Source organism: Loxodonta africana, chromosome 9 (genome assembly GCF_030014295.1).
Source record: "Loxodonta africana isolate mLoxAfr1 chromosome 9, mLoxAfr1.hap2, whole genome shotgun sequence".
Classification (NCBI taxonomy): Eukaryota; Metazoa; Chordata; class Mammalia; order Proboscidea; family Elephantidae; genus Loxodonta; species Loxodonta africana.
The window spans coordinates 79,921,059-79,937,235 of record NC_087350.1 but is presented as its reverse complement, the minus strand read 5'-3'; the positions used below and the strand labels follow the sequence as shown (position 1 = coordinate 79,937,235).

Sequence of the window (16,177 nt, the reverse complement as noted above, 5' to 3'; positions counted from 1 at the left end):
GTAGGAGCTCTCGGGAGAAAAAGGGTATAAATTCTGCTTCTCTCCTCCCTACGTAAACCCAGCTACAGAGGGCCTAGAACCAGTAGGTATTCGGTCTCAATCCTGTCCAGTCTAAGGGCATTCCAGAAGGATTCTCAGTGACTCTAGGCTGAGGCCGGGTACAGAGGGAGGCCGGGAAACGTTCCCTGCACTGTTCCTCACGCACCCTACATTGGTTGTGGGTTGTTTGGAAGAAAATCAGCCCAAACCTGCCAGGGGAGCTCTTTCAAGTCCACTTCCCTGTGAGCGCAACACTTCGAGATCCGTCTGGGTCATTCCCAAGTACAGAGATGAAGCAACAGAGGCCCTGAAGAGTGAGGTCACTTAGAGGCTGGAAGCCGGGCAGACGGGGGCGGGTCATCAGCGCCTCCCTGGAGACGCCCACCCCGACACACCCAGAAGGGGCGGTGTCGAGGGGGCGTGGTGCACGTGAGAAGGCAGCCTGCCTACTACGCAGCGAGCCACGATGTCGGTGCTTCGCCGCCTTGGCGTCCTGCGCCAGCCGGTGAGTGAGAGCGCGTGGGCAGAGCCCCCAGGATTCGGGTATTCACTCGCGTGGAGGTGGGAGACTGAGGCTACGAGCGAGTGTGTAGAACCTGGCTCGAGCTCACGGCCCCTGAATTCTGGGGAGCGTGAGACCTTTCTTGGGGTCCCTGGCGTTGCAGTTACAAAGATCTCATAACAACGCTTACTGTCTCTTCTGGTTGTAAAAGTGGCCGCGGCGATTGGCAGAATATGGAAGAAGCAGGCGGCCCCAGGCAGTCGGTGTGCGCTTTCTGGCTTCGAGGCCACGTTCCGCCCACAGGCCGTGTACCTGTGACTTTTACAGGCCTGATCGATCCAGGTGGATTAGGCCTCTTTGTTTGGGTGCTACTGGTTTGGTGCCAGTGTAGTAGAGGTGGCATCAAGTCGAGTGCCTTCTGGCATACCTCTTTCTTCCCTTTTCTGTTTCCCTGGGGGAACTGCCAATTGCCTTCTCGAAAGGTTGATCGTGGCTTTCCGGATATTTTCCCAGAACCGCGTCTTTAGAAACTTTGGACTTTGGAAGAGTAGCTTTTCATGGTTGCTTTTCTTTTTCGACTGGTAATGTTGGGTTTTTCCCCCCTTTTTCAATCAAAAACACTTGTTGAACATCCGCTGTGGGCCAGGAATTGACCTGAGGAGTCAGTTGAATCCTGATTTCTGCCCTGGGCAAGTTCACTGTCTACACATGACAGTACTGATGAGTTATGGTGGCTCCAGTAAAAACCTGATTGGGGTGTCACAGGATGAAATAGTTACCTCTATCTGGGTAGTCCTGATGGCGCAGTGGTTAAGAGCTCGGCTGCTAACCAAAAAGTCGGCAGTTCGAATCCACCAGCTGCTCTTTGGAAACCCTATGGGGGAGTTCTGCCCTGTCCTTTAGGGTCCCTATGAGTCGGAATCAACTTGACAACAATTTTTTTTTTTTCTTTTTTTAAGTCTCAGGGGAAGGCAGGGGACAGGGTAGGTATTCCAGTGGAGGGGATTCCTAAGTGAAACCTGAAAGTTTTTTAGTTTACTGGTTTCTAAAAATTACAAATGAAACCTACGTTGATTTATATACAGAAATTGTTAGTAAAAGAGTCAGTGGAAGTAATCATTAGTATTACTCAAATACAGATATAATCTAAAAGCATAAGTGCTTACAATTACCACTACACAAATGTACAGATGTTTTAATCACAAAGAATCATAACTTCTTAAACCTAGGACTTATGGGAGAAAGTAAAACATAAGGAAACTTTTTTTTCCCCTTACCAAATAGTTTTGTATGTGTTAGCAATTCCATAAAATTTTGTATGGTCCCCACACTCCCATCTGAAGAACTAAATTACATTACAAGCTAGGTTCTTTCTTATTTGGCTGGCATTTAAGCTTGGTCCTGGTGTATCACAACATAAAACCAATTGCAAATACTCAAAACTACAATAAGGAAATGAGCCCTGGTGGTGCAGTGGTTAAAGTGCTTGGCTGCTAATTGAAAGGTCAGCAGTTCGAACCTACCTGCCGGCTCCAGAGGAAAAAGATGTGGCTGTCTGCTTCCGTAAAGATTTACAGCCTTGGAAACCCTATGAAGCAGCTCTACTCTGTCCCATGAGTCGGAATCGACTCAACAGCAGTGGGTTTGTTTTTTTTGTTTTGTTTTCTAGTTCATATTTACTCTTTGTAATAGGTGTCATGTCACCATTTGGTAGTCATTTCATACCCTGTTTAACCAATTAAAATAATTTAAAACTTTTTTAAAAACATTTAAAAAATACAACAGTAAGGAAGTGGATAAAGTCCCCCTTCAAACTCCATTCTCTCTACTTCCTTAGGGATAATCACAGTTATCAATAGATTACATATCCATGTACATAGTTATTTAACTTCTCTGTACCTTAGTTTCCTCATTGATAGAATGACGATAACAGTACCTACCTTTGCGAGGAGGGAGAAAGGGCAGGGATAGAGTATTCCTGCAGGACAGAATAGCATGAGGTCTTGTATATGACTTGCTAAGTCATTTTGATTTTATCCTGTAGGCAGTGAGGAGCAACACATTTGCAAGAAAAACTCAGTCCCCAAACTACAGTGGAGAATGTTTTGTCAGAGTCAGAGCCCAAGAAATGGGCCTCCCTGCTCTTACTTTTCCACTCTTTTCCAAACCCTTGATCACCGTTCCGGCCCTTGTCACAACCTTCTGACTCATCACCCTCTTTACTCTTCAAACGTTCATCCTTCCTCCCTAAGGCTACTACCCATCTTTTCAAAATCCAGCTCACTTTCTTTCCTGCAAAACTCTCATGGCTTGCCTCATCACCTGCAGAAGAAAGTCATGTTCTACTGGAACTTGTCAGGAAAAGAACCCCGACCTCATAGAGGATAACAAAAAGTAACAGAACTCCAAAGGAAATGACCAAACAAACAAGCATGTTCACCTACTGCAGCTCTGTAGGTACCAAAAGTGTATGGAAAGATTCAGTGAGTCAGATCGAGAACTTTATTAGTCTGTAACACAACAAGCAGCAGGATCATCAGCATGATAGCACTGGTTCACCTGCCCCCAAGTCCAGTGGACTGAATTCAGTGTGCCCAAATGGTGACTATGCATGCAATGGGCTGCACCATAACTGAGGAATCCAGGGCCAAGGGCCCAACACCTTTTGTAACAAGCAGCAAGCAAACCAGCTCTCCTCCCCCAAGGAGCAAGCAGTCTCACACTGTGTTTGCTTTGACCTACTTAATTGCCTATATAACTAGCTACAGAATCTGCTGAGTGTCTGAGGACAATTAGGCCTTGTGGTTGGCATACTTAGCACGGACATGCAAGGACGCTTAAGGCCCATGGCAGATGGTCTCTCCCAACAGAAGTCAAGGCCTTTCACTATCTGCCCCAGCTTATCTCTGCTGTTTCATATCTCAGTGCATTTCATCAGCTCTCTTAAGTCAAATCATTGTGGACTATTTACCAAGTACCGTTTACTTCGGCATGTTAGTTGTTGTAGTTATCCTTTTAGCTACTGGCTCCCGTTTCTTATCTTTTGCTACACTGCATGCTTCCTGAGATGGGGAACTCACTGCTCTTTGCACACACAGTAGTTGCTCAAGATATGAAAGATGGATGAAAGAAAGAGCTTGAAATGATGAGAACTGCATTTGGAAAGTTGTGTGTCGTGATGCTATTTAGGGACTTTCCTAGGCTGTATTTACTGGGTGCAGACATAGATGGGTCTGTGGAAAAATTTCAAGTCTGCATTGGTCAGAGTCCAATTAGGAGACAGAAACTGCACAGTAATTTGAACAGAAACAGTTTAATATGAAGAATTATTAACTATAACAGGGCCTTGGAATAATAAGTGATTGGCTAGTAAGAAGTAAAGAGAGCTCTAAAAAATATAGGATTAGGAGATATAAGGAATAGCCACTATCCCTAGTGCTGAGATAGAGCACCCAAGGAAGAGTCTCTCCCCACCACCAGCTCAGGCTGATTGAGAATTTGTGGGAGAGGGGATGGCCATGGCTCACGGGGAAGGTTTGCCAGTGGAATTTGCTGGAGCTTTGCTTTCTAGAACTTGCCAGCACTTCTAGGGTGCTGGGGAAAGCTATTCATAGGGAAGTGTCTCCTGGAAGCCTCTGTTACAAAACTGCCTGATAGGGCACTAGGGAAAACTGCTGGCCACTTGGTGCTTTTGGCCACCAAGCAAAGCAGGAGCCAGATGGTGGAGAAGTTGCTATATTGCAGGAATGTGGCAGTGAGCACACTGAAACCAGGAAGTAAAACTCACTCCTTCTCCATTTTGTAGGCCTTCTACCAGCATCATAACAGCTGGCAAAGGAAAAGTATTTAAAAGGCCCAGATCTGTTTTCTCAGAGCAGGTGGTAAAGGGTGAATTTGGAGCTTAGAGGCAATTAATTGATAAATGGCACAAGGGTCTCATGAAGTTGGGAGATCAACAGACTTATCAGTGACAGTAGTAAGTAGAGTCTGTTCACGCCCAGATGGCTTCACTGGTGAATTCTACCAAATTCTACCAAACACTTTGAGAAGAATTAATACCTATTCTTCATAAACACTTCAAAAAAGGGAACACATCCCAACTCATTCTATGAAGCCAGGATTATCCTGATACCAAAACCAAAGACATCACAAGAAAAGAAAACTAGAGATCAATATCCTTTATGAATACAGACAGAAATTCTCAACAGAATATTAGCAAACTGAATCCAGTAACATGTAAAAAGGGTTATATACCATAACCAAATAGGATTTATCCCAGGAATGCAAGGTTAGTTCATCATCTGAAAATCAATACCAAATGATCATCTCAGTAGATGCAGAAAAAGCATTTGACAAAGTACAACACTCTTTCATGATGAAAACACTCAACAAACTAGGAGTAAAAAGGAACTTCCTCAATCTGATAAAGGGCATTTTTGAAGAGCCCTTTATAGAGATAACATAATACTTAATGGTGAAAGACTGAAAGCTTTCCCTCTAAGATCAGGAAAAAGACAAGGAAGTCTGCTCTTGCCACTTCTGCTCAACGTTGTACTGGAGGTTCTAGCCAGGGCAATTAAGCAAGAAAAAGAAAAACATCAAGATTGGAAAGGAAGAAGTAAAACCATCTCTATTTGAAGATGATATTATCTGGTATATAGAAAATCCTAAGGAATTGTTACAGATTGAATTGTGTCCCCCAAAAAGTTATGTTGAAGTCCTAACCCCTGTACCTGTAAACATGACCCCATTTGGAAATACACCCTGTCCTCACTTATCAACATAGTTAGGTTCCAAAGACCAGATAGTTATGCGAAATCAGTATTACGTGAAAATGGATGACCACATCAAATCACAGAAGGAGGATGACTACATCATTATATAACTGCCAAGTACATCATGACATAACTGCCAAACCATTGAGAATCATGGCCAAGCCAGCAATACTCTTGCCTTGCACCTTGGTGTTCATTACTGCCAGACGTACATCGTTAATGCACAAAATAGTCAGTAGATTTTTTACTACTATCATAACCAGGAAATGTTGGATAACAAGACAGTTGATAAGTGAGGAGGTGTATGGGTTTTCTTTGTTATGTTAATGAGGTCAAGCCAGAGTTGAATGGGTCCTAAACCTAATCCCTTCAAGATGGTGTTTATAAAAAGAGCAGGATGGACATAGACACATGGAGAAGAGATCATGCGAAGATCTGTCTATAAGCCAAGGAACCCCTTGAGCCACCAACAAGGAAGGATCTTCCCATAAAGCCTGTTATGGCTTAAATTATGTCCAGCCCAGGCCACCACTAATCTACTTTTTGTGTCTAGTTTGCCTTTTCCAGAAAGGAATATCCAAAATGGAATCACATAATATGTGGCTTTTTGGAGTCCTAGTTTCTTTCACTTAGCATGACGTTTGTGAGTTTCATCTATGTTGTAGCATGTATTACCAAGTCATTCATTTTTAGTTCTGAGCAGTATTTTATTGCATGGATACACATTTTGTTTACCCATTCATCAGTTGATGGACATTTGTATTGCTTCCATAATCTACTGATTGTAAGCTAACAGCCTGCAGATTTTATTTGTCCCATAGTACAAAATAATTTTTTAAAGTATAGTTTTTAATTTTTTATTATAAAGTTGACAGGCTAGTATTAATGAATCTCCACGAAGCCACCAATCCTACCACATCTTAACCCATGGGAAAAACAATTGAGTCAACATTTTATAATCAGGAGATTTTGATTGAAAATCTGGGTTTCTGATGAACCAGGCCAGGCCCCGTAGTACGGGTTCAAAGACTGGCAAGGAAGATGTCAGCTTCAGGTTGCTTTTACTTCAGTTTACTACCAAACAAACATGGCAAAGAGTCTGCACAGAATAAAAGATAATACCACCACCCCAGTGATGAATCTGCCAGGTGGAAGGGTCCAATATTTTGGGCTTGGTGCCCTGTGCAACGGGAAAGGGGGGCAGTGGCTGTGTGTTTTCTCAAAGGTGTTCACCTACAATCACAAGAGGCACCTACATTCCGTGCCAGGTACATAGTGCCACGTTCTAGTTGCTGCATCACTGGGCTAACAGCAGGCTTCACTTTGAACTCCACGCCCAGATTCTCTTGAAAATTATGAAGCTGAGGCAATACTAATCTTGCACCCCCTCATGGTAGCTAAGTCATGGCTGCCCCCATTGGTGAGAGATAGTGATAACATTTAAAATTTAGAGACAATGCCTGCAAAGCTCCTACCAGTGAGCCTGGTGAAGAAATGGAAGTTGTTCTTTTTAATGGTATCATTGACAGATAATGATGAAATCTTGGCTGTCATTTGGTAGACTTGAAAAGGCTGGAGAACAGCTTAATGGCCATGAAGAATCCCACAAGGTTTTGTTGCTTTAAGGTGGTAACTGAGCTGGGTATTAAGCTAAGTATTGCAAATATAAGTTACTTGGGCAACCATGCCCTCATAGTCCATCCCCATGACAGACATTGCTAGTTGATTATGACACTCTTTCTTGTTAATCCCAGGATTCCTTTCACAATTGTTCAAGGCGTGGACTTTTTTTTCTTTTAATATTTTATTTTTTGTTGTTATTGAAAATATGCATAGCAGAACATAACACCAGTTCAACAATTTCTACATGTACAATTCAATGATGTTGATTATATTCTTAAGTTGTGCAACCATTCTCATCCTCCTTTTCTGAATTGTTCTCAATGCAGGGATGGCTAATCAATGGGAGTTACCACAGGAGATAGAACGTAGTTGCCATTTTTCCTTTAGGCCTAGATATACAGACTGGCTATTCAGGCCATTCCTTTGATAACCCATCTAAACATACCTGTTTCCTTTCAGTCTCTTCTTCACCTTGTGACAAATAGGTTTTGGAAAGAGTTGCGCCTTTACAAGACTCATCAGGAAGAGGCATCTAAACCTATTGGCCGTTACCCCATTCCCTACAAGAAGGACCTGCCTTTTGACATTGTAGAGCTTATGGAGGAGACGGAAAAGAAGGTGAGACACTCACCTGGCACAGGGTCATAGCCAGTGCAGTTGTAGCTGGTGCAGACCTTTCTCAGCCTGAGTGGAATTGCTGGAGCTGGTTGCCCTGGCGTGTACAAGTTTCCCACTGTGGATGAGTCCTTCCTTTGGGATCTAATTGTATCTCAGTCAGAAAGACATAATTTTTTCCTCTTATCTTAGGCACAGCCCCTTGAATTCTAGAGCTTTTTTTGTCAGTTCATTTTCAGTCCTGTGTGCTCTGTAGTACAATAATACGGTATGGAGATACAGCCATTGAGAATATATGCCAGCTGCTTAAACAGCTCTTTCCTGTAAGGGAAAAAAAAAAAAATTTTTAGAAATTACATGTTTAAAAATTAGAAATACTAGAAAAATTAAATAAGCAGAAAATTTAAAAATAATAAAAATAATTTGTTATTCCACCGTCCAAAGTCAACCACTATTAGCATGTCATGTGTTTTTTCTTCCCTATTTTCTTTGTATAATTTTGTATACATCTTTAGTATATTTGCTAATAGGATGCTGTGGCAGACAACTGTTGGCTGCTACCCATCAGCCATTTCTTCTCTCCTCCTTTGACAATAGAACCTGGATATTGTTCAGATATCAGGTTGCCATGGGTTGAGGGAAGGTTGAGTCCTTTCCTTCACTGTCAGTTAACAAAAAAAATGAGATCGTGTCATCATGAATATTTTTCTAGCTCAAAACATTATTATTTTTAGTGACTGCATGATATAGCACTGTATTTTAGAGATACTGTAATTTATTTCAGCAATTCTCAAATCTTGGACATTTAGAACCTGCAATAGATGTTTGTACATATATCTTTTTGTACATCCTGAATTATTTCCTGGGGATAATTTTTAAAGCTGCTAAATTATAAGACCCTTCTATGAACATAAACATTTATTCTAAATATGTGTGTGTGCTATCTTGGTGGTATTATTTTGAGGATTTTTTTTCCCCCCAAACAAAATCTTGCATGGAAATCCAATACATAAAATAGATGAAAATCACAGCTCTTCTGATGGGTGAGGTTTGCAGCCTCAGCCTCTTCCTTAGTACCACCCTCACTTGTGGACACAGCCCCACCCTGCCAAGCAGCTGTCCCTGGCTAATATAAATGGCTCTTTACACTGTGGTTTCTAGACCCATAATGAACCTTTACCATCTGTTATCAGTTAGAATGTTTCAGCTGCAGGTAACAAAAAATCCAGTTCAGCTGGCTTAAGCAGTAAGGACAATTTAACGTTTCATATACAAAAAATATATATATATATATATATTTTTTATACAGCAGGTCCAGAGAACGGGTGATTCCAGGATTGTTTGATTCAGTCCTCATCAAGGACTAGGTTCTTTGCATTTTTTGGCTCTACCACAGTGTGATGACTCTGTCCTCAGACTTGCCCCCTCATGGTCACTAGATGGCTACAGCAGTGAAAGCATTATATCCTTGCAGAACTCCTAGAGGAGCTAAGAGGGCACACACTCCTCCTTCATCTATATACCTTTTACAGCAAGAGGAAGGCTTCCTGCTGCTTCTCCTCAGTTCTTATTGGCCAGAACAGTGTTACATGTCCATTCCTTAGCCAGCCACTGACAAATGGAATGGAGTCACCATGATTGGTTCACACCAATCAGGGTTCACCCTCTAGCATTGGTGAAAGGACTTAACCTTCCCTCAACCCATGGCAAAGCTGATATCTGAACAACTCCAGGTTCTGCTGTCAAGGAAGGAGGGAAGAAATGGCTGTTTAGTAGTAGTCAACAACTGTCTGGAAACCCTGGTGGCATAGTGGTTAAGTGCTACGGCTGCTAGCCAAGAGGTTGGCGGTTCAAATGCACCAGGCGCTCCTTGGAAACTGTATGGGGCAGTTCTACTCTGTCCTATAAGGTCGCTATGAGTTGGAATCGACTCGATGGCAGTGGGTTTTTTGGTTTTAACAACTGTCTGCCACAGCATGTTATTGGAAAATATACTGAAAACCCAAATGTCAGAAATCCCAGGGCTGCCTCTCTGGCGATGGCTTCAGGCAAGTCCTCAACCTCTCTGAGCCTCAGTTTCCTCATCTGTAAAATGGGGATAATGGTGCCTGCTTTATCTACCTTATCTGTCTTAAAGTGTTATAAAGAAGCAAAATTGAGATTGGATGTATGAAAGAACTTTGTAAAGTACTGTAATAATATCAAGGCTTGTTACTAATTTAATTCTTACAAGTAATAAGTACCACTAACCCTTCTGTGAATAGGTAGAGAATAGTAGAAATATCATTTGGTTTAGTTGTTAACATTCACTAAATTTTATAAAATAACTTATTAAAAAGAAACTATGTATACCTTTAGAAGTAAAACTTAACATACCCTAAAAGATGTATATAGGTTGTGCTTTGGGATCAAGGCTATATGTTCTTCTAAGATTGTATCTGGTACTCAGACAATATGGGGAGTACCCAGTTACTGTTTGCCCATTCTGCTCTTCGTTTTTATTTTACTTGTTTCCCTGTTTTTTTTCATTCCCTGCAGACAGGATTTTTACCAAATGTATTTAAAGTGTTGTCTTACCGGCCACTGGAATTCAGAGCCTTCTTCGCTTATTACAATGCCATCTACAACAAAAAAACAGGTAAATGGAAAGACACTGACTGGTAAATCATTCTTAGATGAGATCCAGGTGCCTGATTGCTAGTCTCCCTTCCCACATAGTCCCGGATCACTGAGGGGAGTAGGGAGAAGCTTGGAAAGACAGTAGTTGGCTCTGACGCCCTCTGAATTCTGAGGCTGAAGTCTCAATGTAACTTTATAAGTATATAACTGAAATACATTAGGTAATAACTCTGGCTCATCTTTCTCTCCTTGGGCTTGGAAGCCCTCCATGGTTCTCGATAGCCTGCTGAATATCAGTCATGGACTTCAGCCTGGGAGTCACGGGTTTATCAGTTAGGATTCAGGTTAGGCTGTTGCTACCCAGACCCCAAAATATACTTTTTTTTCTCTTTCACCTAATAGTCTCCATGTGAGCTGCTCAGGGTCTGTGTGCTGTTTACTGTCTGGGATTGCCCTTGCCTGCATGCTCAGGCTGGCTCACCACTATAAGAGAGCAGGAAGAGAAACAGGCAGCACTGGTGTGCATACATCCTTTCCCTCTGAGGTCATGACATGGAAGTTGCACACATCACTTCCTGTTATATCCCATTGGCCAGAACTTAGTCACGTGGTCACACCTAGCTGCTAGGGAAGCAGCGTGGCTATATGTCCAGTAAAAATTAAGGTATTGGATCACTAAAGGAAGACAGGGAGAGCAGGTATCGGAGACAGTAAGCAGTCTGTCATAATGGCTCTTCATGGCTGACATGAGCCTGCCTTCCCAACCACCATCTCCCTCAGTCCCTTCATACTTTGCCCCTGGGTTGTGTTTTCTCCTGCCTATGGCTTTGTGAATTTGATCTTTCCTTTCAAGTCCATTTCACCTGCCTTCATTTATGAAGGACTCTTCCTCCTCTGAATTCCCACAGCCCCTTTACGGGCCCTTTTCCAGTGGCATACAGAGCACTGTCTGCCTTATATTAGCATCATATCGCTCCAAGACTTCTGTATCATAGGAGGAAGAGACAGATCCTGTGTTCAAACGTAAATCTGCCATAAATAATCCAAGTGAACTTTAACAAAGTACTTAAATGTCTCAGAGCCTTAGTTTCCATGCCAGTAAGTGGTATTAATAGTAACCACTCTGCAGAGCTCGTGAAGATTAAATGAGGAAAGATCCCAGAATGGTGCCGGGTACCAAAGTGAGCTCCCCACCCTCAGCCTCTCCCCACCCCCAACGGTGGGTCCTCTAAGCTGAAGAAATCTCTCCCTTTTTTTTTCTTCCTCCTCTCTTAAAAGTGTTAGCTCGGCATATGGTGGGCCTCAGAAAATGTTTCTCAAATTTAGTAATTCATTCGACATATGTTTTCTGAGCATCCACCAAGTACCAGGCATTCCTGTGGGCATATAGCGGTGAACAAGTCAGAAAAATATCTGAACTTTCATACATATTTTAGAGAGAAGAAAATAGATGATGACCACTGAAGGAAATAAAAAACCAAGTTGACTTCAGGGACTGTTAAGAACCATGAAGAAAATAAAGCAGGATAGCTGGTAGTGATGGACTGGGGATGAATGCACAAGTGAACGGGTAGGTAGGTGGGTGACTGTTGCTAAAACTTGACTGAGCCAATTGGGTTTTTCTAAGCTGCTATCAAGCGCATATGGACTGGTGTCTTTTCTTCCTCCCCAGGCCACCTCAGCAGAGCTGACAAGGAGCTTATCATTTTGGTGACCAGCATAGCCAATAGGTGTCCATACAATGTAGTTGCCCACAGTGCCCTGCACAGGGTCTACTCAAAGAATCCAGTGCTCTCTGACCAGGTTAGTGCCTACCCCCCTACCCCCCAATGCCAGTTTCAGGGCCTCTCCATACCTGAGGAAGGGGCAAACCCCATGCCACTGTATGGTGCAGTGAACAAGATCTCGAGCTCTTCCCATTGCTTGAGCTTCCTTCCAGGTCCTGGGGCTGTGCCTACCTGCTTCTACCCATACATGATGTTTAGGTGTAGGTGTTAGCTGAGCACCAGCTTGGTGCCAGATATGATACTGGATATTTGGCATGCATTCTCTCAAAGGCATATGACTTCCCCTCTAAGGTGTGATCTTAAAACCATTTTATACTTGAGGTTCAGAGATTTAACGAGAGGGCATACAACTAGAATGTGGCAGAGTCCATTTTCAAAGTTTGCATTCTTTCTACTACATTGCATTTTCTAGTGTGATTTTAGTTCATTAACTAATTATTCTTAATGGATCCAAACTAGCTTCTTAGTTTTCTTTTATTTCTTGCTGCTGGTCCCAGGCCTTGCCTTTCCTGCCTCCCATTCTGGAACTGTCTCCATCTGTTCTTTTCTACCAATCCTGGCTATGAAATGAGTCTCAAGTCTTCTAGCTAGCAACTTACTCTCTCCTTGCTTCATCCAAAGCCAGGCCCTTTGGGTGTCAGAGGTCATGGTAATTATTCCAGAGAAGTAGACTGAGAGTAAAGACACAGCAAACATGGGTTTGTCACCAAGCTACAAGGTCCTGCGGACTCCTGCACTCCTGATCCTCTGGGCTGGGGGACAGAAATGTCTGTTCTCTGCTTTTATTCCTAAGTATGAGGTTCATCAGTCTCCCGACCCCCCAACCTCCCCTCCTGAACTTACCTGAGTGGAGACTTCGTAGATATTCCCCAAGGGCCTCCGTTGCCAGCCTAAAGATAGCTTCAAGACAGGTACGCCATCCCCTTTGCTCTGCTGAGAGTCTCCTGCCTACTCACGAGACCTTTGCTCATCCAGGATCAGTTTCCCAGGAATTGCCTCCCTTGTGACCACAGGGTGTGCTTTCACGCCAGGGTTAGCTTACCTAGTCTTCTATTTTTAGGTGTTTAGTGATTCCAGTAGGAGTCCCTGGGTGGTACAAATGGTTAAACACTGGGCTGCTAACCAAAAGGTTGGCAGTTTGAACCCATGCAGAGGTGCCTTGGAAGAAAGGCCTGGCGATCTGCTCCTGAAAGGTCACAGCCATGAAAACCCTGTGGAATGCAATTCTACTCTGAAAACACATGGGGTTGCCATGAGTTGAAATCGACTTGATGGTACCTTTTTTTTTTTTTTTTTTTTTAGTGGCCCTAATATTTTGCCTCAGCAAGGGTACTAATTAATAGTACAGTCTTTGGAATCTGGTATACTTGGATTCAGATCCCAGCTGTGCCACACTCTAGCTGTGTGACCTTGGGGAAGTCATTTCATCTCTCTAAACTTCAGTTTCTTTATTGATAAAATGGGGATGATGATAATACTACCACCTAGACTTTTTATAAGGAATGAGATAGTGAACAGAAAGCATTGAAGGCATTCTCGGACATAGTAATTAGCAAATGTCTGCTGTGGAGTGTGCAGATATTGTGCCTTGTTTGGAACTGGGTGCAAAGGGATAATTCTCTGAGCTTCACTTTTTTCATGAAAAAGTTGGACTTTTGGGTCCTTATATAGTAAGAGTCTATGAATCTTGGTTCTGAGATTTTTGATGCCCTTGGTGCTTAGGGGAGAAAGAGGTTGCTAGTAGCTGGGGTGAACAAGAAAGTCTTGACAGAGATGGTGCTGAGCCAGACTTCCAGGTTTGCATTCCACTGGATTCTACCAAGACAATTATGCTTCTGAGAAGTTTTACGTTGGCCTGACTTTGCCCCTACGGAGCCCTGGTGGCACAGTGGTTAGGAGCTCTGGCTGCTAACCAAAAGGTCAGCAGTTCAAATCCTTGGAAACCCTGTGGGGCAGTTCCACTCTGTCCTATAGGGTTGCTGTGAGTCAGAATCAACTTGATGGCAGCAGGGATTTGCTTTTTTTTCTTCTAGCCCCTTAATCTAACCTATGGTTTTGTTTGTCAGTGCCCATTTTGTGTTAGGTCTTAGGTTTTATTGGCTGTATTGTGATGAACAGAGATTCTGCTTTCTGACTGTGTGTTTTCTTTCAGGTCTGTGTGGATTGGAGAAAGTCTGACCTCCCTGCTCGGGAAAAGGCAATGCTGGAGTTTGCGCTTGCTATTTCCCAAGCTGACGACATAACAGATGACCATTTCAAAAAGCTCGAGGTGCATGGCTTTGACCGAGAGGATGCCTGGGACATAGCTGCCATTTCTGCTTTTTTTGCCATGTCTAACCGCCTTGCTCATTTTGTCAATCTTGTTCCCAACAAAGAATTCTATTTGATAGGCAGAACCAGTAATGTCAAAGACTCCAGGAGTGAACCTGCTGCCCCCAAAGTATAAAAGTCTGAAAGGAAAGGCCAGTGTTTATCATTTTAGTTGTGCTGCATTAAAAGGCATCAGTTTGGAAGTAATTTTTTTTTTTAAGCATCAAGTCAACGGGTAGGGAAAAAAGTAAATTTACTCCCTGCTTGCATGGTGAAATACATCCTATGACTTAGGGGTGTTCGGGGACGTGTGATAACCTGGGCCTACAGGGTACATTTCAGGAAACCCTGGCCAGTTGTTTACTTTTATTGTGATCTAAATGAAGCATCGGGACAAGGGGTTCAGAGGATGCTTTAGGCATTTCTGAATGAATTAATATCTAACTGAATTTTAGCAATTGAAACCAGTTATTTTTTAGCTTTCAAAAATGGTATTATATAGAAACTGGTCTATATAGACAATTTGAAATCAATTCCTTGTTAAGGTGGTTGTATTTAAAGGCTCTCAAAGGCAGTGGATAAATAGGAACAGGCACACACTCAGTTTAAGTTGTTCTGTCATCTTTAGTACCTCATCAGTTAATACCCATTTTTTTCCTACTGATGTAAAACCATGTCATTTTAATAGAATTTCAGTCATATAATTTATTCTTACTTCAGATTTTGGTAAAAATTGTTTGGAATAAGTGAGCACTCACATTTAAGTAGGAGCATAAGAACAAAAATACCAGCATTACCGAATGGCTGTGTGTTACAGCCACCACTGCCTTATCTTTGTGGCTACCTTAATGTTTCAAGAAGCATTCTCGCTGTCTAATTGATAGAGTCCCATGCAAGCCTACAAAATGTTTTTGTTCCCCATTTCTTTAGATTCCCTAAATTGTCAGTGAACAGTTGTTAATCAACTTTGGGGCTACATTATTTTAGTTTTGAATTGTTTGAATTGTGAAAACCAATTTCTCATGAGTTAGCATAAGCTAATTGCAGAGCTTGTATTTTTCTGTTAGAACTGCACCTCAAATATCTTGGAATATGTAACCTTTTAAAATTGAGTTTAATTGATTTTACCTATTTTAAAAGTTAACATTGCTGAATGTGTCATGGTCAAAGTTTTGCAGATCATAGGATTTTGGCCTTTGGCCATTGGCCATAAATGGGGGAGGGGGCAAGCAGAGGGCATCTACTTAAGTATTTGGTGCCGCCAGAAGTCATGGGTCATTAAGGGACATTTGATCTTAAAACATATCTGTACCCCTTCTACTCTGGGGGGCTACATGGGTGGTCTGTATCTCTCCAGCGAGATAGAGAAAAGGCTCGTAAGAAATGGCTGCCTTAATCATCTAGCTTAGGCCTCCTGCTTCTTCCCCTTTTCCCAGTCAGTTTCAGGGACAGGATTGCTGAATAACTGTTAACCTTCCTGGTGGGAGCAGCTGCTGAATATTTAGCCTTCTCTGAATCTGATTTCCTCTTCCAGTCTTCACGTTTAGCTCTATCCTCACAGTCACCAAACGTGAGCTTTCTACAACACAGTTCTTGATGAAGGCCCAGAAGAGTTGTTGTCAGTTTTTATATCTACTTTTCCTTGCACCTCAAGCTTCCCTTTATTGAAAACTTGGCTTCCCTTCCAAGAAACCCTGCAGGTCTTGTTAACCCATTTCTGCAAACAAGCTCTACGTACTTACCCCAGCAGCAGTGGTCCAGGGCCTTGCATCTGTCATGCTCTCCATGCCTTGTCTATCAGATACAAGCAGGACTGACTCTGGGTTCTGTTGCTTGTGAGACTGATTTTCAGGTCCCCAGCTCCCCTCAGTGACTTCAGGCTGGATATGTGCCCCTCCCTGGAGAGA

General features: G+C 42.6%; 1 protein-coding gene across 1 annotated transcript; it reads left to right on the top strand.

Moving 5' to 3' along the window:
- The first annotated feature begins 505 nt into the window (after nt 1-505).
- Nucleotides 506-15,742, top strand: LOC104845677 (uncharacterized). The gene is made up of 6 exons (XM_023545353.2): nt 506-671; nt 753-855; nt 7,425-7,557; nt 10,093-10,192; nt 11,846-11,976; nt 14,113-15,742. Exons 1-6 carry the CDS (start codon nt 506-508, stop codon nt 14,404-14,406), a joined length of 927 nt encoding a protein of 308 aa, XP_023401121.1. The 3' UTR covers nt 14,407-15,742.
- Nucleotides 15,743-16,177: the final 435 nt, after the last annotated feature.